Raw genomic sequence first — 23,109 nt, forward strand, 5'->3', positions numbered from 1 at the left:
GAGCTTTCCAGTCTCCTTTAGTGATGTGATCTGCAAAATATGTGTGTTTCCTTTGAGTCTTGTCATAAGACTGAGTGGTTTTGAGTTCCGGCACCCGTTTAGAAAAAAGAACTGGCATCAAATACAATATTTGTCATTTTAGGGCTGACTTTTGTCATGGTATGTTGGTGACGATGCATGAAAAAGACTTTTCTGCATACAGATTTTATTTAAAATCTGATGCATCTTGAAGGCTAATCAATTGCTAGGTCAGTCACTGTCTGAAAAGATGCTCTTGTGATTACATTTGTGGAAAAATATTGATGGAGCGCTACAGTAGTAGGCACCATGTGAATCAAGTGGGTGCTGCCAAACCATGTAGTCAGAGGCACTCTGTCTTGGAGATACGGTTTTTATTGCAGAAGTGGGATTAGCCTGTGCAGGAGCCAGGTCTGATAAGCCCCCTGGAGTCTTCAAAGCTGAAGTCACATAATTTAGTATTTTTTTAAACACATTGACTATGGCTTTAAACTATTAATAACAAAAAAGATTTACAGGCATTTATCTTAATTATAGTTTTATATTCTCACCATTGTAGCTAAGCATCTGATGGACTTTTAAGTTATTCTCTCCTATTTTGCATTTATCTCCTATTTTTGTCTACCATTATGGCATGTCTTTATCAAACAGGTATTTTGGGGTCCCTGCTGCTGCTTATCCTTAGCACAATATGTTTCCGATTGACATCAACCGGAGAGTACCCAGTGCTGCTACCCTGGGCTGAGAGAACAGGCTAAAAGCCCTTCCTCGCTCACAAAATCTGTCCTGAGAAATCTGCGTAGCTAAAATGGAAGCTCAGTTATTTTCTATGGGAATTATTGCTCATGCATAACTGGGAAGAGGGGGAAAAAAATAACATAGCAAAGAAAGCCTTTAGAAAGAGAGAAAGTAGGTGATAAAAATAGGGCATTTCCCTGACTGAATTTCCAGGCTGTACAGCAAGAGGTTTCACTCCTCGTTTTTGACCTTAAAAAAATAAAAGGCAGGGGGAGGGAGATTGCTATATCAAAACAACATTGGAGGTTTCTTAATAGATTGGAAGTTCGTCTTAAAAGAATTGCATTTTATTTTGCTGTTACTGATTACACTGGAACTGGATGTAGCACGTTGTAAATTAGTCTGTAATTTTAAGGTGGGCAATAAGACAGTCCACATCACAGGTCTCACGGACCTGGAAACTAGTTATAAAGCTGGCACTATAATTCTTGAGCAACACATCCCTTCTTCTTGCTGCTATCAACTTAATCTAAACTGGCCTTACAGCGTAGTAGTAGTTCTGGGATTAATGTTATTAAAAAAAATAATAATCATCTATAACCAGCTGTATCACTAAATAAAAACATGGATTTTTTTTCATGAGAAGAAAAGTGTGCAAATATGCTGTGAAAATGAATATGCATTCAATAGATGTGTGTTTGTGTACAACATAAATCGTATATGTACTATAAAACCATCTAATGTCCAGCGAGTTCAGCTGTAAGTGAGCCCCATCTGGTGGTGATGTAAAGAAAGGACTGAAATGGTAACTGCAGGGAAAATACAAAGGACTAAATCTCTTTAAAAGGTTCAAGATTTATCAAATATAAATGACGCAAATGCAACTAGGTACAATATAATCTCTACTTTTTTTGTTTTTTAATGCTCAGCTCTACACTGCAAACTCATAGCTGTATCTTAAGAAAGAAGGAATGTTTTGGGGAGGTTTGCAGGTAGTTTTCTGTCTTTTGTGGGGATTGAGTTTTAATGCAAACTGTTGTACCAACTTTTCACGTCTTTGATTCAGATAGATGGTGACAATTGTTTTTTCTAAGCTGAAGCCATATTGAGTTGGCTTTTGTTTTGTTGTATAACCCAGTCGTAATTCACCAGCTGATGAGAACAAGAGTAAATCGGAAGGGTAGCACTGACCGACTGCGTGCATATGAAATTCGCATTGAGCATCTTCATCTTCATGCTTATCTGGACTTGGCCTAGATTTATTTGTGCCCAAGGCTAGTAGCGATCACTGAAGAGTTAAGGTTTGCCACACCAGTGTCTGTTTTGGTCTGACAGCAACGTCAGACCTTGCCATCACAGCGTGTTAAACATTTTGGTTTTCACCTTTGTGTGGAGTCCCCATCGCAGCAAAAGGAAATGCAATGCCCAGGTGCTGCGTCGCGTGGCTGAGGTAGGCTGGGCTGACCCAGGGGCTGCTGAGGTGGCCTGGGGGAGCAGGAAGTGTAGGGACTGCTGGGGTGATGCTACAAGGCTGCTGTGGCCCCAGCTGTATGCCCGCACCAGTCTGGGGTACGTCCTGGTGGCCTTGAGGGCCTTTTCTTGCCTGTGAACTAGAAGCAGCATCCCTTCTGCCTCCAGGTCCTCTCCACACCGCCTGCCAGCTCAGCAAGGCCAGCCTGTTCCGGGTTTAATCCTGCAGGTAAAGTTTGGGGCAGGCAGAGAATGAAGCTGCAGGATTGTGAAGTTTGGGAGTTTCCATGCTCCAGCCTTGCATGGAGGCCTCTCCAGAGGCGTGGAGAGCTGGGCTGGAAATGAGCATCCCAAACCAGTTTCAGGTCTGTATTACTCCACAGGCAGAAACTTCATTCTCATTCATTTCCCAGTACATGCATATTTTTATACCCATCTTTAAGTTAATTATTTATAGCTCTATACAGCTTTATATTGCCCATATTCTAGTTCCACCTAACGTTGAAACTGATTTATTGCACACTTTTATGAATTACATACTTTTATGAATTTAATTTATTGGTTTACCGTGTTTAGAAATGCTCAGGTATTTGATGAGTCGTTTGCTCTGTTGCGAAGTGAGTCAGAGTGCCCACACCGTGGCGGTGTGTTCAGCACAGGAGTGAGGTGCTGGTGCTCTCGGGTCCTGCAGGCACCAGCGTGGCCCCTGGCTTCCTGCTTTCCCCCTTCTGAGGGAGGACTGCTGACATGCTGGTGGTCTGTTCTTGCACTTTTGCTTGGTATTTTTTAATGATACACTCATGTTTTTGCTTGTTCCAGTATGGCATCTTTATCTGTCTCTGGGGATAAATCTTTTAGTTTTTTGTTTGTTTGTTTTATTATTATTATTATTATTTTACATTTATCCCCTGGTGTTTTAGGGAGAATAAGAGGGTAATAGGTGTGGCAAAATTCCTTTAGCAAGGAAGAAATAAATAATAAAAAAAAAAAAAGAGCACCTTTCCATCTTCCAGGCAGGGTAAATTATCCTCTGGATGGAATAAACTTTTGAGAAAATGGAAAAATATTACAGAACTATTAACAGGCCACAAACCTCAAACTGGTGGTTTCTAGTGGGCATAGATGATTGAATAAAGCACCTTCACACAGAACTAAGTCTTTCCTTAGCTCAGAGGATTTGACTGTTGCCAGAATGAGTTTATAAAAACTTTGAAATTGTATGCAGCATTGTATGCAAAGGCATGGCTGAGTTTGATCATTTGCCAGTGTGAATCTCCTTAAGAGCTGGAGCACGACGATATTTGGAGCACATAACATAAAATATAATTGCTAATCTTGATTGCTTTTAAGAGGTGACGATTCCCAAAGTTGTATTTGTTAAGGCTTTTACTTTTTGTTACTGCATTTGGATGGATACACACAACGAATCCAAATTTATGAATGTACCCAGGGAAAAAGAAAGCTTTAAAGGATTATTTCTAAAATATTAATTTATATAAAGTACAGTTTGGCTTCAAGTAAATAAGAAATATAAAGTGGTTATAAATGGTGTTTGTATACTGAAGAGTTATATTTGATTTATGTAATGCAGTGTGTCAAGAGGGAGAGAAGTTATTGACCGGATCTTGATTTAAGTGGACCTGATTTCTAACCTAGGTCTTTAGTTCCTTCTGCCAGCTTTTCTGAATTGTTCCCTGCTGCCTGCAAGATGGTTTTCATCAAAACCGTATTATATGGGGAAATGTGTGTTTTGTTAAAGTTGAAAATCTCCACAAAACCATACATTTTAATGTTTTTTTGAAAAAAAAGTTCATAAACAAGTTTCTTCTTTTTTTCATTTTCTCATTTTGAATTTGTTACAGAATTTCAAACACCATTATTTATGAGTGCATGCTACAAAGTAATATATATTGTATATTTACATGTAATATTACTTTATAGAATACAGTATTTCTATTTCTTGTTTTTTGATCAAGTGTTAAAACTATTCATTCCAAAGAAGAACCACTTTGATCCACAAGTTTACAAGTGACAGCAGCTTCCTGTGACATTAAAGAACATAGAGGTGAATATGAACGAGTATTTCAGACCATGAAGTATGTTATCACCATTATAATGGTCATAAAAATGTTCCAAAGCAGAAATTTTGAAAAAAGTTAACATTTACCACAGCCTTGAATCTATGTGAAGAAATAATGGGAAATAAGTTATATATATAAACTTGGAACTGGGATAAAGACAAGTGCAGGAAATGTGTTTAATCCAGAAGCTGTGGTGGTGGTTTTCTCGGTGTATTATTTTTAATTGGCTTTCTTATTCTTTCCAATTGGTCAATAAATTTCCTTGAATACGTGTTGTACTTATAAAATAAGGGGGTAATTACTGCTGATACAAACAGAGCATTACCAGGAGGGCAGACTTGAATTAAAAATCACGTCTTTTGTGGCTATTTTGTATTTTTTTCTTGCTTTTTTCTTTTTTACCCTAAGGAAGCTGTTGTGGTTATTATACAAGATGTACTGTGATAGCACAATGGAGTTAGAGGGCTCCGTTTCCATGTTAGGACTAGAGGAAAAGAAAGTGATGTCCAGATGGTGGTGTCAGTGGTTCTGCTTCAAAATTATTATAAGTTTAGGAAATACCTTGTTTTTTAAGGGCTTTTTTTTCAGCTTCTCATCCTAATTAAAGATATGATTAGAAAGCTCTGTAGAAATGGATTGAGTGGTGATCTCTCTATAAAAAAAGAAAACAAAAAAAAACAAACGTGAGTTTCTTTCAAGGATCGAAAGATTTGGGCATTGATTTAATATGATGTTATCGTAATTTCAGATAATTAAAAGCTGATTTAATGGCAGTAAATGCTAGTTGAGAGAATTCAAACTCTGCAGTGTCACACTGAGGTTTGAGGAGAGAGCAATGATGTTGAGTTTGGATTCTGTCACGTGAAGACGAATGTCTACCTGAGCTCATGGCTCCTTACACAACTCAGCAGCGCTAATATCGCTCAGACAGGTGCAGGTACCCGTGTAGAACACAGCAAAACGTCTTGCAAAAGTTCCGTAAGTTTTTGGTTGGCTTTTTCAAATGTAGTTGTCGCTAAGTGGTTTCTTATTGCTTCATCAGAGAAGTTCCTTGAGTTGCGTGCTGTAAGCTCACATCCTTCTTTAACAAAAATAATTTCAAGTTGATGGCTGCCTACGGCATGCTCAGCAGTATTTGGAGAAAAAAGGTAGCCTATTAATTTGCCTGGTTTGAATTACTGGTGCTTGAAAATGCCAGGGTATATTTTTACATTAATTTAATGAGTAGTCAATCACTAACAAATCCCCAACACTCTGTATGGCTTACTAGCTAGCTGGAGTGAAAATCAGGGGGAAGAAAGGAAAGGAAAAAGGGAAACATTTTATCAGCAGAGATTTTGGCATCTTCTAATAAAATAAATGAAAATACATGAATATCTCTAATAAATGACCTTTATTGGGAGGCAAAAAATACTATACAGAGGCTCCTTTTTAGCTTTCAGCCCCCAGTGACACCACTATTAAGAGTAACATTTTTCAGCCATCTGGAAAGTGTTCTCTGCATCCCACCTGTGGCCCAAGGGCACAGGGTGGGAGCAGAGGTTGGGCAACCACAGAAAGCCAGACTTCTCCCTCTGCGACAGTGCTGGAGCAGGGAGAGTCACTGAGCAGGTCAGCTCATCACCACACCTTTCTGAGGTTCAGAAGTTGGGAGGAGTTAGGATAGTGGTTGATCTGGGGTGGTTTGGGTTTAATTTTTAAAGGTTTCTTGCTCCAGGACTGCTGAATTTAGTCCCAAAGTCCAAGTCAACAGCTGCAAAGTTAACTGCGTGGTGTGCTTCATGCGGTTTGACAGCAGTCTTAAAGACTTCTCTAGATTTATAATAGGAAGCAGTAGGAAGATTTACTAATACTTCTGATAGTTGCAATAGTTCCTCATTATCATTTATCATCATTTTTGCAATGCAGTAGCTGAATGGATGCAGCCCCATATAGCTGTTGCCATTAAAAGATCATTTGCCAGCAGCAGCACACGGTGCTGTGTAGGTTGCTTCCCAGGCTCCAGAAGCTAAATACAGTAGCTCATGTGACATCCTATGCTTGCTGTTGGGAGCTGGTGAGTTGTTAATGACACGCATTATACCTATTTTGACTATAAATCTTGGAGATGTTCTCCTTTTTCAGCAATAGTCTAACCTGCAGCTCTGAAATTCTTCAGGTCTGACTGGGGGTAGAGTCTTTAGTTAAATTTGTCTTCATCGCAAGCACTTTGAGATAATCTTCCAGCTTCTGTCAGCTGCAGGAACTGTTTGATGACTAGAAAGCTAAGGACATGACAGCTTCTCTCCCATTTCTGATAACTTTTGCAGGGAAGGAAACATTGCCGTAGCTTCCTGTTTGGGTAAGATGCTGTTATCCACGTTATAACTGTTTTATATTGCTACCTGTCCCGGGGACACTGGTCATTTGGGACATTATGGGAGAGCTGCTTTTGGGCCACTGGAATTTATAGATGAAACTGCTGGTGTAGGAAAGTTGTTTCTGTTAGAGGGGGTGAAGTCACTGGAGTAATTTTGTTGGGGGATAGAAAGGGGTGGTGGTGAACAGAAATCTTAATATGCTTCTTTCTCTGTTTTGTCTTTTACTTCTATACTGTCTAAATCACTTGAAATTTGTAACTGTTTATTTAGTCTCATAATCCCCCTGTGAGTAATTGAGTATCCCCATTTCACAGATAAGGTACTAATTGATTTCCTCACATTATGCAAGGATTTTGGCAGAGCAGAGAGTTGAACGCATGTCTCCAGAGCCTGAGATTCCCTCAGTAGTTACTGGGCTGTATTTTTTTCTGTCTCTCTCCCTTTTTTCCTCATTTCATTCCTCTTTTTTTTTTTTTTTTTTTTAATCCATTTTTGAGAAATGTACCCTGCTCTGTAGAGGGTAGACATAGATAGCCTCTGACTACAAATGTCAAGTTAGAAAGGTGTCTTAAAAAGTAAAATTACAATCCAGAAGCCCAGAGGATACCGCTCCAAGAAGGATGGGTAGTAATGGATGTCAAAGGACAGTGACATAGCTCTGCATCAGTTTGCATCACTTGATGATCTGCTATTAGCAAGCAGGATCGCATAATAATAAAACATTCAAAGACCTCTAATAACGGGTCAGTGTTTGTCACCTTAAAATGCTTCCATGTTTTCTTGCTGTCATTTCCCAGACAGACACATATTTAGTGATTGATATTTGACAACATAAAATTGCCATTTCTTTACAGCTACTGCTGAGTTATGTTGTTCCTTGTGGATTGAAAAGCTCTGGGATTTGCTAAGTATAAATGTTAATATTCATCAATGATACCATGTTCTGATAGATACCAAAATGAGAGATTTTTTTTACTCTGCTTTAGATTTTAAAAATCAAAAACACTACTACTTTACCTTCCTGTTTACTATATTTTGTAATTTACTGTTTACTGTTTACTATATTTTGTAATTGCTGCTGCAGAATTTCACATTGAAAATTAGGTTTACCATCCAAACTCTCAGAGATGCCATTTTAAAAGTTATGCAAGAAGACTTAGTTATGGGAGTAGTCCTATTAATTTTAGTGGGACTTCTTTCCTGAGGAAAGCTTTTCAAATACAGCTTATGAATCAAAATTTGTAGGAGGAGAAATCAAATTTTGTGTGTGATTTTGTTTAATACAGAATTTCTGTATATATTGTTACTTAAATTTCCCACTTTGGCTAGTGTTAGGAGAAATATTTGGGATGGATTTTCACAGTAACTGCAAGGACATGCAGACAAAAATTGAATTTTTATGCATCTTCTAGGTGTTTGTGGTGCCTTGCCTTATGCTTTGGTTAGTATGCCAAATATGTGCTTTCTTGATGTTCTCTCTCAAATTTGGGATATGTAATTTTTAAGGCTGTAATATTTCCTAATATTTTATTAGAAATCATTATTTTAGAGTTATAAAACATGTATGCTCTTTTTCCTAAGAGGCTAAAATGGCTACAGGTCTTTCAAGTTAAGTACCATACGTAATTAGATCATTTTATAAATGCATCTTATTTACCCAGAAGTGATTCCAGTCTCCTGACAACACACAAATAAGGCAGATAATTTTTTCACTGTGTATTTACAAAGCTGCCTAGCCTTTCAGTCAATATGTAGTATGGTAGCTTACACAAATATATACTTTAGTACATTTAAGTGGTAACTTGCAGCATGCAAATACTAGCTGGGAAGCCATCACTGCAACTGATGCTGCTCTGCTTGTTCAGATAGAGACTTAGGAAACAGTTTTAAACCCCCTCAAACATGTCTCAGCACATTTTTTTTGAATAACAATAGGATTTATTTGGGGAAAATGTTAGCACAAAGCACCCTTTAAAACGTAGAGATTTCTGTACGCGAATATAATTTTGGCTTCCTCTTTGAAGTGTAAGCTGATTCATGTTTAACAAAGCAGCGAGCCTTTAGCAGCCGAACATTTCAGGTTTGTATACTTCAGGAGTTTTTATACGTATGTGTCATTCTGAAAGGTGTTTTAGTTTTGTTTTGTTTTCAGAGGTGCTGAGCACCACATGCGAAGTGTCCAAACGTAATTTAAAGTCAGCTGTACATTGTCAGTAACTGCTTTGGGATTTTTTAATGTAGCTTTTTGCAAAAAGGCATGGTAACTTCTGGGTTGAAGCCTTCAAGATGCACATTACCAGCAAGGTGCTAGACATAAAGCACAAATTCAGGAGATGTTGACTGAGAAGATTTATAAGAATTTGAAGAGACAGCTTGTTACGAGGCCAAAGCATTTCCCGACCACTATTCCACTGTCAGCTTAAGGAGGACCGTGGCTTAGTGAGTTACAGGTGGGTGATCTGCCTCTGTGTGAAATGACGACATGGTTAGCTGCAACCTAGTTTATCAGCGCCAAGCCAGCGTGTTACCTTGGTAGAGGGGGATCCAGATGCAGGAGGGTTGCTATTTTTTATTAAAACTGAGAAACACTTTAAAAAGTAATAATAATAGAAAAAATGGGTACGCATCAAATCCCTTTGCTTGAAATTTTTCCTGGTGATCAGAGCCAGTGCACAGGAGAAGGTGCTAGCAACGTAGAGAGATCAGACAGGTGAGGTGTCATGAAGTGCTGAGGCCCTTGTTTTGTTCTGTGTTTTTCAGTATTATGTTATGACTCTGGTAAACTCGAGTGGTCTTCCCAGAAAGTGGAGGCAGTTGATTTCTTTCCGTCCAGAGGGGAGGAGCTGATTTGTTCGGAAACCATCCCTTAATGTACAAGAACTGCAGTGGTGTCTTTGTGGGTCACTGGAGCAAAAGGCATTTTCATTTACTCCTTGTTTGAACCCTTTGCACAGGAGTTGAGTCTGCTGCTTTGATTATTTGGCTGTGCTTTGCTTATGTGCTCAGGGCTTCTTTCTTGTTCTGCCATATCACGGTCAGTCAAGCCACTTCAGAAACTTCCAGATTTCATCACAGTCTCTGTAGTCTTTTCTCATTTTCAGTGCTTTTGCCTCTGCTGGATGCAGATGCCTCTGTGCATCTGCAGAATTTGCTCCTTATTTTGCTGTGGGGCTGTGAACTGCCATCATTGCCATATCGGGTGGATGCGAGGATAGTAAAGAGAACTTGAAATTGGGATTTGTTTATAAACTAGCACAAAAAAAAAAAAAAAGAAAAAAAGGTTTGGATAGTCTTTTCCCAGGACAAGGGAGGACATCCCCCCAAAATGGAGGAGTCATCTTTTTCCTCTTTCTGCATGTAGATGTATTTTAGGAATAGATAAGCCACACGAGGACTCATTCTGTTTAACTTGTACAGCACCCTCAATTTTTGTTCTGTACTGAACCAGGTGAATAAATGGAAGTCAAATCACCACCTGTGCTAGCTAATATGTGGTTTGAGCTTTATTCACCCTTTGCAGAATGTGCGAAACCAGCCTTTGTAACAGTGCTCTAAGAAGGAGAAAAATCCCAGTGTAGTGAAGTGCAGCCGTGGAGAACCGTAACACTATTTCTCCGCTAGCAAGAGTGGTGTCAGGTTAATGAGTGCTTCATTCTAAAATCACTCCATATTAACAATCACGTGTGCGGCAGGAAGACCTGCGAGTCAGCACGTGGACCGTGACAGCCCACGCGACGTATGGCTGTGGCCGTGCTGATGCACAGCTTTGTGCTGCACGCGTTCTGAGGGGGGCTTCTGCTGATTAGCGCCGTCTTGACTGCATCAAGCATGGTGTGTGCGTGCATGTGGGCACGGCACCCCGGAGTCGGTGGAAGGAGAACAATTCCTCCTCCCCGCAGTGAATTCATCCAGTGCGGCTGAGGCCAGAGCTAAGAACCGTTCCCCAGAACCTACCCTGTGCTCCTGCTTCCTTAGCTCCAGGCCATTGCTCCTTGTCCTGCTATCTTCTGAGACTGGAGAATTCCCTTCCTTCATTTATATTATTACCTTGAAGGTATTTATAGACTGTGATTGAGGCCCCCTGAGCCTTCTCTCTTTGAGACTATGTAAGTTTAGCTCCCGCAGTCTCTCCTCACGCATCTTACCCTCTAATTCCTCTATTGCCTCTTCGTATTTCCTCTAATATTTTAAACACTCTTCCTAAACTCCAAGCACCTGAGCCAGCTGTAGTGTATCACTAAGCAGGGCAATGCTATTAATGCCTACTTAATATTCACTTTCCCTGAAATTCATCCAAGACCAATACCAGCTTGTGCCCTTGCACATAGTATTGTGTGCTCCCATTTTGTCGACTGCTATCAAATATTAAATCTTTCATTCTGCCTTTGTGCAAATCTCATAGCACAGTGCTAGTGCTGTTTTGGTCCTATTTTTTATAGTTATAATTCATCCTTTATGATTTTTGACTTGTCTTGATTTGCTTTTTATACAGTTCTATGTTTTTTATTTGTTTTATTTGTTTGTTTTAATTTGCAACCTGGCTATACCTTAGTTGGCTGCGTTTTAGGTTGCCTTGTGCCCGTCTAAATGTGGTACAACATGTAGGGTCCACTATGCCCTCAGATGCTGAAAGATGACTATACAGCACACCTCAAAAGCATGTCACTTCTCAGAAGTGAAAGCCATTTTTATCACAAATAGCTGCATATGGTGTCAAAGAAATGCAAATGCATCCTTATCACCAAGAATTCACCTGCCCCCCAGTTTGAAAAGTTGAGAAACCGGTATTATTATGCCCGATGCACAAAAGGCTGAAGACAGAGGAATGAGTCATCACTTTCTTTATTCTGCTAGGTACTTTATGACAGAGGCTGAATATTAAAAGTAAAGACCTGATTTTCCATGATACTGCTAGGTCTTAGAGCCTTTCTTCCACTGAAATGTTAAAAATCATAATGCTGATACTGAGCACACTCAGTACCATGGATCAGACCCTGAAGGAGAACTGACCTTGTAAGTAATGATGGTGAGCACTGGAGTAGGAGTTGTTTTATTGATATAAATGGCAGGTTTCCTAAAGGGAGCTGCTGCATTTTGTATTGCACTTGTAACAGAGTGCATCCAGTGCATGGGACAGAACACACTGTCTCTTGTGACATATTTATAGACGAGCATGAGGCTTTTTATTTAATTTTTACAAACGAGAACAAAATGTAAGGCTGACTTGGTGAGAAAAGCAATCAAATTGGTGGCAGTTTAGGAATAAAAGTGATCTTGTGATAACAGCAGCAGTAGTGAATATTACTATAGGAAAAAGGGATAAGAAACTCTTGACATATTGAGAACAAAACTAAGGATGTTCAGAAACTGCAGGGCTAAAATTACATGAAAATGAGTAAGAAAATAATGGATTCAAAAAGAGCAGATCGGTCTCTTCAGTACCAGTACATGTCCTGGAAAAGATTGTCAGTGCCCATACTCAGAAGCTTAGTCACCCGTGCCCTCGCTGGTGACAGGGAGCCCTAATGCCCTGGCCCTCCTCATTCCAGATGCTGGAATGCACAGATTTGGTACCTGCCAGATCAGTCTCATGGTGACTAAATGTTTGGTTTCTGTCATTTGAACTTATTACATGCCCACATATGTGAAGGAGAAATGTTCAGCTGGGGTGGAGGAAAGCATTCTTCCCAAATGCTTCAGCAAATTTCCAAAGACAATGAGAATGTAAATCAACGAACATTTATGGTACCAGCTTTGTCACTTCTTCACCAATCTGTCAGTCTGTTGTACTTTAGATGCTAATCAGTTAGTATAATAGCAAATTAAATCACTGAATTAAAAAATATACTTTTCCTATGCTTTTTTCACCTTACTATTTGTCTGTCAGCATGAGATCATTATCGCCTGGCAAGGTTCTGTTCCATTGACTTTATCTCTTAATTATATAAAAATGAAAGACAGAGGAAAAACTAATATTTTACTGTTCGGGAAGCATTTCTAAAACTCTCATTTAGATTTAAAGGACTGTCAATAAAGCTGGGGGGGATGCTCTTCAGATTAGATCTAATTGCTGTAGTAAGGAAAATGGATTACCTCTCTTAATCTGATAAGTAAATCAATCCTCATAAAAAATGACATGAGTATTATAATCTCTCCTAGCTGAACCTTCTCCTTCGGTTGATGGCTGCAGGAAGCTGGAAAAGTTGGGAAGGTGATCACCAGAGTGGCTCCATGGAGTTTCACTGGAACCTCCCTGAGCCCCAGTGTAAGAGGTTGGCCTCTTGATTCACTTCCATAGATTGCGCCTTCCAATCCTTTTCACTGCCAACACAAGTGCTAGTCAGATACAGCTTTTTTTCCCCTCCCTTTCTGCTCTTTCTATATTTAAGGCTAATCAGGTGTTATCAGATCCTACAGGTACAAACTGAAAGTTTAGGATGGTCATTTGAAGGAACATAAATATTAAATGGAAATAAAATAGAACAAAACTTAAAATTAAGTTCACCCATACCTAACAGTAATATGAATTAGTTGGTCAGATTGTGAGCCTCTTTGTAGCTTTAACTGCAGGATGGTTGGGATGTAATTGAGTTTTCTTATTACTCTGTTTTTAATCCTGTTCTCTGCATCTGCATGGCAGCCACTGTTTTAATTGCTGTTGAGTGCAAACAGAAAGGAATTTGCATTCGTTCCTCAGAAGAAGCAAATGCTACAAGGCTGTACTTGAATTGGGAAAAAAATAGTTCTATCAAAGAACTGGTCATGGCTCCATAATTAGGAGTGGATTCAGTTTTGCTTATAAATTAGGGATGCCCAAACAGTCTATATGTGAGTAATATGATGGTTTAATAAGTCCAAAACATTCCCTAGACTTAGTTCAGTTTACAGGTTACAAATGAATTAAGTATGTGTCTCTCAGGACATATAGTTCCCCACATCGAATGATTTTCTCCCCTAACAGTCTTAGTCGTAGCTGTAAGGGCAGAAACATCTTATCTGTCCTGTTAAAGTAATATTTATAAGCTGTGCAGGGAACAAAAAAATAACTTAGGTTTGTTCTCAGTAAGTGAAGCTTACATCTTCTGCAGAGGTTTAATTAACAATATTTTTTTCTCAGAGAACTTTATGCAAAGGGCTTTCTTCCAAACTGTCTGCCACCTCCTTCTGGTCTGGTCTGAAAAAAAGGAGTGAGGATTTTAAAAAAAAAAAAAAGTTTTATTTATTCATTTTTGAACTGAGAAGCCATTTCACAAAACAGCCGTGAACTCTGTTCCTGCATTAATGGCTCCAAATTGGTCATAATTTGGAGCTAAGGAACATAATTAATATTGTCTGGGAGTCAAAAGTGTTCATTTCCATGCTGGTAAAAGTTGCTTATTTGTATGTTTAAGGTTAATTCTGCAGTTTGGGCATTTATAACACTAGGGGTTGTTACAGTTATTTTCAGCACCCCCATAATGATTTTACTCTAAAGTTGATGCGTCTTTACCATTAGTTGGAGATGTGTTCTTAATGTTTAGCGCAGGCAGGTGGTATGAAACTAGAAAGCCTGTCTAGATGGCAGACATCAAGGAGTCAGGTTTTGAGGGGGTGGTGAAGGAATTTGTTCCACGTGAGGCATGGGGAGAGAGGGAGAAAAGTCTGATCCTTGGCAGCCATTTTTTTGATAGTTACAAAACATTTTGGGTGTTCAGAGTCATCAAACTGGAATGGCTTGAGTGGCCATAGTGTATGTTAAGTGTACCAGATTTTTTTAATACTTGGGTGCATCTCCCCCAAAATGAATACATTAGTCAAAGAGGAGAAATTATAATTCCTTGCATTATATCTTTCCCAAGAAGAAAGAAGCAGCTTAACAACAAGTGAGAGATTTAGATGTGGAGGCAAGTGAGGCAATTAATTTCAGTTTATGCTCGTTGGAAAGCTGCTAGACCTTTACTCCGTATTGTCTGCAGAGAGGGTGCTATAACGGTTGCTTTAAAAGCAAAGCAAACCTCTGCCTTCTGCACGCTCTTATGCAAGTCTCCAAATCCTTATGATTTCTGAAGCTGCATCCAGTGCCTTCAAAATACACGTGCTGTAGATGAGACTCAGCTCAGATGTACTAGTTAGCACTCATCTTCAATGTCTCTTTGCAGTTAGGAACTGGGATGAAAGGAAGCGTGATGGATACTCAGGCTGGGTTGTGATGAGAAGCTTTGTTTTAAGTGAAGGCCTATGTATTGCCAAGTTGTACCTGGGAAAACTACATTATTCTGTTATAAAGCATTTACTTATTACAGTCTGTTCCTACAAAGATATGCCAGGCAGCAACGTTTTCTGGTTTGATGGTACAGGTAGATGTTTAGCTTGTTTTGCTAGGAATCGTGTCTTCTTTTCTTCTCCCCCTCCTGCTTTAACAGGTTGTCATTCATACGTCCTCTAGTATCAAGGACTGTTAGCCTTCTCGGACTAAATGTTGAGAGAAGTGTCACAACTCTTAGGCAGTTGGCATTCTTCAATTAGCAACGACAGTCGTGTGTCTGTGAGAAAAATAAAGATTTGTCTATCTTTTGAGTTAACTGAAGCTATAGCCACTGCCATGACCATAATTAAGATGGTTCCAAGCTTGGTATGGGTAGGTAGACCTCTTTCATTTGATTTTCTGTATATTAAAAATTCAGTTACTTTTTGTTTGTTTGTTTCTCCTGTCTCTAGGTACTTGTCTAGATGTTGAAAAGATAGAAGTATCTACTTTTATTTTTTTTTTTCCTGTAGCATAGCCAGTATGGCTTGCTGTCATTGGAAACTCTCCGTGTCTTTGCTCTTTTCCTGCCCAGCTGGTCTGTAACACCCCGACTATGTTCTTCCAACTCGAGTCAGCCAGGTAGCTTGTGTTCAGGTGACCACAATAGGGGCCAGTTGTAAAACTGTTTACTGCAGAGAAGCATTTCGAACAGAGGAATGATTTAAGCAGCTGCACTTCTGTTCTGCTTTCAGCATCTTTACCAGATTATAAAACATTTTTTCAAAATACATTAATATTGTAAATGCTTTTTCTACTTCATATTTTTTCTGGAAACAATTTTTTTGCTCCATGTTCATAGCATCAGATAAATGTATTATCTCCTTATCTGCAGCTGAATCGCTGTAAAACAGCATCTTGGTGGAAGAATGCCTTCACTGCCATGGGGTATGAAACAAATTCACTTTGTTACCCATGGTTTGCTGCTTAGAAAATAGCATATGGCTGCTGGCCACGGTACAGGTTTTATTTTCAGCATTTTTAGGATCCTGTTTTCTGAGAGGTTTTAAAAATTGCACAAATGAGCAATGGTATATATGTTCAGGATGATGTATATTTAATCTGTGCATGTTCAGAGCAGACTACAAATGGCAAGCGTTGGAGACCTGTTAAAAATATGATTGGGACCAAAGGTACAGCACAGGCAATTTTTGTGCCAGAGATGAGCTCTCATTGACTAGAGGAGAAAAAATTTCTAAACTTTAGGTTTGGAAAATGTGTATGAGGGCATTCCTCCCTTCTGAAAGCAGAATTTGTGGCTTTTCATCTCCAGTCAGGCATGCTCTTCTCTGTTTGCATGTGTTCCTTGTTACAGAGCTTTAATGCACTTCTGTGTCGCCATCTTCAAGTGCAATCAATATTAATGTAAGTAATCTCCAGAAGGATAAATCAAGGGTCAGAAGAGACAATAAGACCCCAAGTAAGAGGTATGGGCCTGAGTTCAGAGCTGCACAATCAGTGATGTGTGGTTTGAGGGAAGGATGGCTATTACAGGTCACAAGGAGAAGGCAGGCATGTTAGTGGTGTTCACGTTGGGTAGCTATCTGCAGAGACAAACAGATGTGATTCTGTTTGCAGACATGCATTGAATTAAACCAATATGTCTTTTGACACAGCAGAAAAATCATTCACCTACAACCATCTCACAAAGGTGGAATGTCAGGAATAAAATACTCACGTAAAAGTCTAGATTCGCTAATCTGGGGCTCTCAGGGACTTCAGGTCATCTAATAACTTGATGAAACAGAGTACCTTAAAGGAAAGTGCTTCCGCTGGTACATAGATAACAATGGCAGTGGGCCTCTTCCAGAGCTGTGGGACGAGCAAGGAACTAACAGTTGTGGGATGCAAGGTACTGAGAGTAGCTTTACAGGGGAGACTTGTGGCTTTTGATGGGTATAGGATATGCTAGATATCAGACCCTGGAGATTAAATAATGTATTTGTTATTAAATGAGAACTTAACCACACTGTTAGAGGAAGGCAGCAGTTTTACGATAGTCCATGGTATAGATTCTGCTTAGCACTTTACAAAAGGACCTGGCGATGAATCTCTGCAGCTCTGGCTGAGGTGACCTTTAAGTACATGAGAGGATGAAGCCTGGGAAAACACACCATAGACAAGCTCCAGTAGGAATGTTTTTCTCCATGTTTGTATTCTGATTTAAAGTAAAACCTTCTGTAAAAGCCACTTTCAGGAAAACACAAAAATGCAGCATCTTGTGTTATTGACAGTTCTCTGCCAGGAATACAAATCAAAGACTTGGCACCCTAATTTTCCCTTTTAATATATAATTACAGTCTGCTTGAGTCCTGTGTGTCTGCTGGGCAACACACAACTTTCTTCTGGAGGGAAATAACCCTTTGCTTGCAAACAGTCAGTAGAGTGCAGTGTGTTTGGCCCGCGGGCATGGCATAGGCAGGGTACCTGGGGGTGCTGAGGCTCAGCAGCCCACATTGAGCCTGGCTTCCCACCTGGGCTGGGCTAGGAAAGGGAGCCCGTGCTTTCCTCATCTCCCCCCAGCTGGGGGTTTTGGTGCTGTTGGGAGTGAGAAGGACGGGCAGGCCGGGTCAGACTGAGCTGACTGCTGTACATGTCAGCACAAGGCTTATGTCTTGGGAGGAGCGTGGGTTCCAGATCCTGGGGAGCTGAGATTGGAAGAGGGAGAGAGGCTGGAGTCTCCTAGGCTGCCCTACCCTCGCATGGAGTTTTGCTGCTGCAAGTGGTAAATACAAAATAAGTTATTTTGTTCCTCGGGCTTCAGGAGGGGAAATTAACTTTTGCCTACGCCACTGAAAAGCCTTGAGCTGCCCATGACACATAACCTTTGCAGTCAATAGATGGAGACTAAAGAGCTTTCTCTCCTAAATGATGCCTCCAGAGGTCTATATGCTTCTGAAAATGTAGTTAAAGCGGAATGGCCACCAGTAAAAACTGACTTTCAGAATCTGTAAGTGGCATGATGGCTGGGACAAATATTTAGTCTTGCCACAATTCTTGTATGGGGACTCAGCCATTGGAACAACTACAGGAGCATTTTTGTGTCCAGATTAAGGTATCAATGTTTGACCTACTCCCTGCCTTTGTCCTTCAACCTTCTCTCCCAAAACATGGCATTTTATTTTCTTAAGAGGAAGAAACAGCAGCAGCTGAAATAGTGCTTCTGTATTTAATGCACCTGGTTACAAATATGATAGGAGCCTATAATTTAATTTAGGAAAATTAGAAGGATCTTTCTGACCCAGCAAAATTAGAAAGTGGAATCTATTTATCACCTGCAAACACAGAGCTCAGACAGCAACAGTGCAAACTTCTTCATATTGGTCCCTAGTGTGATACTAATGTCAGCTGGGAGTAAGAGAACTCATTTTGTGGTCCCTGCTTAAGAGCAAAGATTATCTATTGTGCTTAATTGTGTGCACTGGTTAGGAGGACATGGTATGGCTAGGGACGCTGCTGAAGCTGCTACACCTACACTCCCTGGGTAGGGATTCAGGTTGCTTTCAGGCTGAAGAATTGGCACACACAGTTCTAGTGGAAAAATGAGAACAAATACAACTTTTTTATTTTTTTCCCCTCCTCTAGATGCACCCACTTCAAATTAAAGACTTGGAATTGTCAAATCTTCTAGTGTGATGTTAGCATCTACTGCTAAACCACTATGGAAATTGTACAGACTGCATTGTAATATGTGCATAATATTGCGCTAAGTTTTGATTTGGTTATTAAGAAACGAATCTAGGAGACTGATTACTAACATATTTTATCTATAAATGAGCTTGGACTTATTTATCTAGAAATTGGTGTACATTACCTACACCTTCTAAATTCTGATTCAAAGAGCCACCTTTTCACTGAGATTTCAGTATTGCCATTGAGTTTTGTAGTTGTGATTAATGGCATGTATTGCATAATTAGCAAGTATTGTGTTGCACAAGGTATTCTGTTGGTAGAGACATGGATGCATTTTTCTGATTTGCAGATGTAATTAATTTATCTTTCAAAAATTCAGCAACAGAAATCTTTGGAACTGCCACCCTCTCCAAGTAGTGACACTGTGCGCTGGAATCCAGGTGCTGGCACTGTGACAAATTACTTTGCTTAATACCATTTTATGCTCTTTCCTGTGAATTTCAAAGCTTTACTTTACAGTTTTCAGGCCTGGAGGCTGTTGTCATTCAGGAAAATACCAGCATCTGTTGATTTTCTTGGAATCTGTCAACATGGATGATGATATTTTTAAGAATCTGTACTTGCTCGTATTTCAATTCAGAAGAACACCAGCTTTGAGTGCTTACAATCCTTTAATGCACAGCCTGATTCAAATAATTTAAAACTTGTATTGATTCAGCAGTGGTTTTGTGATGGAATAAACAAAGAAAAGGATTTAATCTTTGATTAGCGTCGTGAAGAATAGTTGCCATGGCCTGCATGTCATGATGATGAATTGACTTTCTTGGAGTGTAGCTCTTCAGAATTTCTTGGAGTTTGAGAGATACAGAGTTTATAACTTGACTGTTGTAAGGCTGACTCTTGCCACTCCAGTCTGAAACAAACTGTGGCTGGCTTTGTGATTCTGTTTCGAAAAATGGAAAAGTATTTGCCAACTTTTTCATCGCAACTGCGTAAATCACCAGAGTAGTAATTAGGCTGAGGTTGGATTCCGTTCTCTGACTTGTAACATTGCCTCACAGAGAAGGCAGCAAGGGAATTATTTACCTTTTAATTGTAGTTCTCTGAAGGTGGTGGTCTCTGTGGATTGATGCTCAGGGGGTCTCAGCTGTTGTGACCTTGGGTACTGAATGACTAGATTAAATGGTAAAGTTTAGAACTGGTCATAATGAGTTAGTACAAAAAGATGCCTTGAGGGGTCTATATGGCATATCATAGCCCCTAACTCCCAAATCCTTTTCAGACTAATTATAATAATTAGAACTTAAATAGGAATAAAACCCCAGGTCTCGGGGGAGGTGGGAGGATGAGTGTGGCTCTAATAGCGGACACCGTACTCGGAGAACTCAATTATAAGCAAGTAATTTCCTTCTCTCCAAAAGGTAATTGGCCTCTTCCACATCTCTGTTCTCGCAGATGATGGGGGAGAATTGCATGGAGAAGACTCTCTGCTGCCAATAGGAGCCAGGATTGCTGGATAATGTGTGGCAATGAAAACCAGCAATGGCCTTAATATTCTCCTGGACCCAAAAAGAAATACCCCGAACAGTATGAAATGCCTGGTAGGATACGTATGAAAATAAAAAAAATAAAGAAGTACAGTACGTAGTTGTATTGAGAGCACGTCATCTTTATTGCCTTGGTGATGGATGGCTTTCATACAGACCCAGAACAGGAGCAATTCTTGAAGCTTGTGGTTGCATCTCAGTATCCTGTTACTGAGACCACCCCAGGAATAAGTGTTATAATTTGGCTTTAACCATTCCTCTGAGACTGCCTGTAATGGCCAGTTAGTTCAAATGTGGCAGCAAATTCATTATAAAGAAAATACCTTAGGTTTTGCTTTGTAACAGGCCCATTTAAGCTCCACTTTTATTATACTTGAGGTTCTTCCCTGTAAAATGTTGCCAAGGGAAGAGGCTGCAGGGGTAACTGTACACTCTTCTCAGCCTGGCAGACAGTTCAACTTCTGGGGATCTGAATGACTTGAGGTTTGCTGGTGCAAAATGAAAAATATTCTTCTAATATTTGTACATGCTTAAGCATGGATTCTGACTAGTGTTTATGACACTTTCTAAGATAGGGAATTTGTTTTACTGGGAATGTTAGCTGTAAGCCTCTTCTGTGTTGGTTGGGGACAAAACCAGATGAAAAATCTGATTTAGCTTATCAGATTGTCCAGTGTCTTACAGAGGGCAGGCTAATGGACAAGTTGATATCTTTAACTTGACATTATTCTAGAGCCTCTGAGATTTGCTTGCAGTTAGTCAAATGCAGAAAGTTCTTGGGCAGAAAGACATGGCTTCTAGTTTTAAAGCATTCTGTAACTGGTTTCATCTGACAGTAGTCTCAGCCCAGACAGCAATTGGGTTAGATGTTTTTATCTCATATCCTACAATTCTTTGCAGTCAGGGAAAAAGAATCCATTTCTTTTCCAAAGATATGTCTTGCTATAATAACAAACTGTCTTCGCAGTCTGTGTGGTCTCTGCCCTGCAAGCATCAGAACTCTAGATACCCAAATGTCTATATTATTAGGGACTCTTTTAGATGCAGCAGCAATCCTTTTCTTCCAGCGCCCCCCAAATCACAAAATTAGTGTTCAGGCCTGGTTCTAGCTGCTGTGGCATACAAGGACATATCTGAAAATGTGATTACCCCAGGAACTCCATGCCTGAAGATAAAGCCGATTGTTCTCAGCTTCCCAATAATGGGTAAAGAACTGCTCAGTGCTGTGCATCTGCAGTGTACTCCTTGTTGCTTCTTACCTCAAATATTGGCAAACTTTTACCTAGCAAATCTCGAAATAGTGTTTTTAACCTCGCTGGCGTTCAGCATCTGTAAAAACTGTAGTTACCATAGTAACAAGTTGTTGCCTGAGTGACCGTATTCTTATGATGTCATCAGAAAAGAGCCTATTCCCAGGAATACCTTGAACTCCCTATATAAAAGTGGTGCCCTCACTATAGTTCGGTATGGAAACAATTAGAAATGCATGGTTTTATGTTGTTATGAAATACCTCTTTTCTATGTGCTGGCACATCTTGACATCTGCAGTGGAATTTTTAAAGAAAACAAGAGAATTACTTTGAACTTGTTGAAAAAGGGGTTATTATGTAAAATGCGTATCTGACAGTGAGTGTTTGTTGCATTAACTGTAAACATTACATGCCTATCTGCTGTAGACTGGCTGTTGTTTAGCTGCAATGTTTTATTCTGTATCGCAAGGTTCATGCGAATTTCTTAGCTGCACTCCTTAACGAATTACAATTTTAAAGCTTAATTCTGGTTTATTCTTCTCCATACTTGGTACTTGACAAAGAACGCCCTTTTCCTTGGCTTACATTTCTCTATGGAAATAACGGGCACTTTATGAATTCTACCTTTTCACTAGCCCAGATTCAAATATGGTAAGTACCAGATGGAGATGGAGGACCTCAGTTAGCACATACAGGTGTGGGAGTGGCAGCAGAGAAGTTGCCAGTGGTCCTGCAGTGTATGTGGGGTTACTGCATGTCCTTATCTTGTACCAAGAAATTTTAAATAGAAAGAGTCATGTGGCCACTCTTCTGGCTATTTCCAGCTGTGTTGCCAGACATCCAGAAACCTTTACATGGCCAGCACACATATGCAGTGAGATCAAGCATCTCTCACATGGACCATGAGAGCATTGGTTGAGACTGTTGCTTGCTGCACTAGTGCTGTTTGTGATAATGGAGCAGGCACGTAGTTGCACAGCTACTTCTCATGCTGTGAGGTGTGCAATCCATCGCTAACCTTGCAGGTCAGCCTGTTCTGGGGCAGGGCAGAGCTCTCAAGGTATCCAGCCCCTTGTGTCAGAGCTGAGGAGTAGTGTGACCCAGCAAAGTCTTGGTCTTTCTGAATCTGCCAGTACAGAGCTACACAATGAGTGTCCCTTCTGGTCTAGGTGTCTGCCCTTATTTCATTTCAGATATGCCATCAAGTGGCCACAGTTATCCTCTGATCACTTGTTTGACTTGGATTTCGACCAGACTGACAGCACCAGCAGAAGACACCCTGCCTACCAACCCCACTGTGCCTTCTCCTTGCTGTAATGTTGCTTTTTTCCTTTCACCTTTAAACTGGGATGTGTTACCTAAGATATGTTACAGTCTTATTATTTCCCCAGGTACATGCTCCAAAGATGCTGGGCCATTAGAAAATCTTCCATCCATTTATTTTAAAATACACTTGAAAAGAAGCCTTTTGAAACCAGCAGAGATTGACCTATGTAGAAAGAGAATTGTAGTATTTGCAGCGGAACATTTGCACTGTCTATCTCCCTCTCACTTTAAGTCAAATGAAATATTTTGCTGAATCTTTTGTATATATTATCAGTCTTCCTCACCCTTATAAAATGAAAAGGATTATTTTCTACAGTTAAAGATTATTGTTTAAAAAAAAAAAACAAAATAGCTAGCCCACCTAGTGCTGGGAATGAAGTATAAAAATACTCTTCTAGCCTT

At 39.8% G+C, this 23,109-nt stretch overlaps 1 protein-coding gene across 9 annotated transcripts in view; it reads left to right on the forward strand.

The window, feature by feature from the left end:
* Positions 1-23,109, forward strand: part of LOC308176705 (uncharacterized protein) — a 139,778-nt gene that overhangs the window by 54,450 nt on the left and 62,219 nt on the right. For 2 of the 9 annotated variants that reach the window (XR_013938509.1, XR_013938510.1), the window contains one exon: positions 20,040-22,694. Coding sequence is in view for 2 of the 9 variants with exons in the window: in XM_080552789.1 (XP_080408915.1) it covers positions 12,848-12,939; positions 22,575-22,694 (212 nt within the window). In the remaining 7 variants the exon portion in view is untranslated. Of the gene's footprint in view, positions 1-2,807; positions 4,323-12,826; positions 12,940-20,039; positions 22,695-23,109 lie in introns of those variants that run through there. The other 7 variants (XR_013938513.1, XR_013938515.1, XM_080552789.1 and 4 more) reach the window with 7 other exon arrangements.

This window comes from Anser brachyrhynchus (assembly GCF_964034855.1).
Source record: "Anser brachyrhynchus genome assembly, chromosome: 12".
NCBI lineage: Eukaryota > Metazoa > Chordata > Aves > Anseriformes > Anatidae > Anser > Anser brachyrhynchus.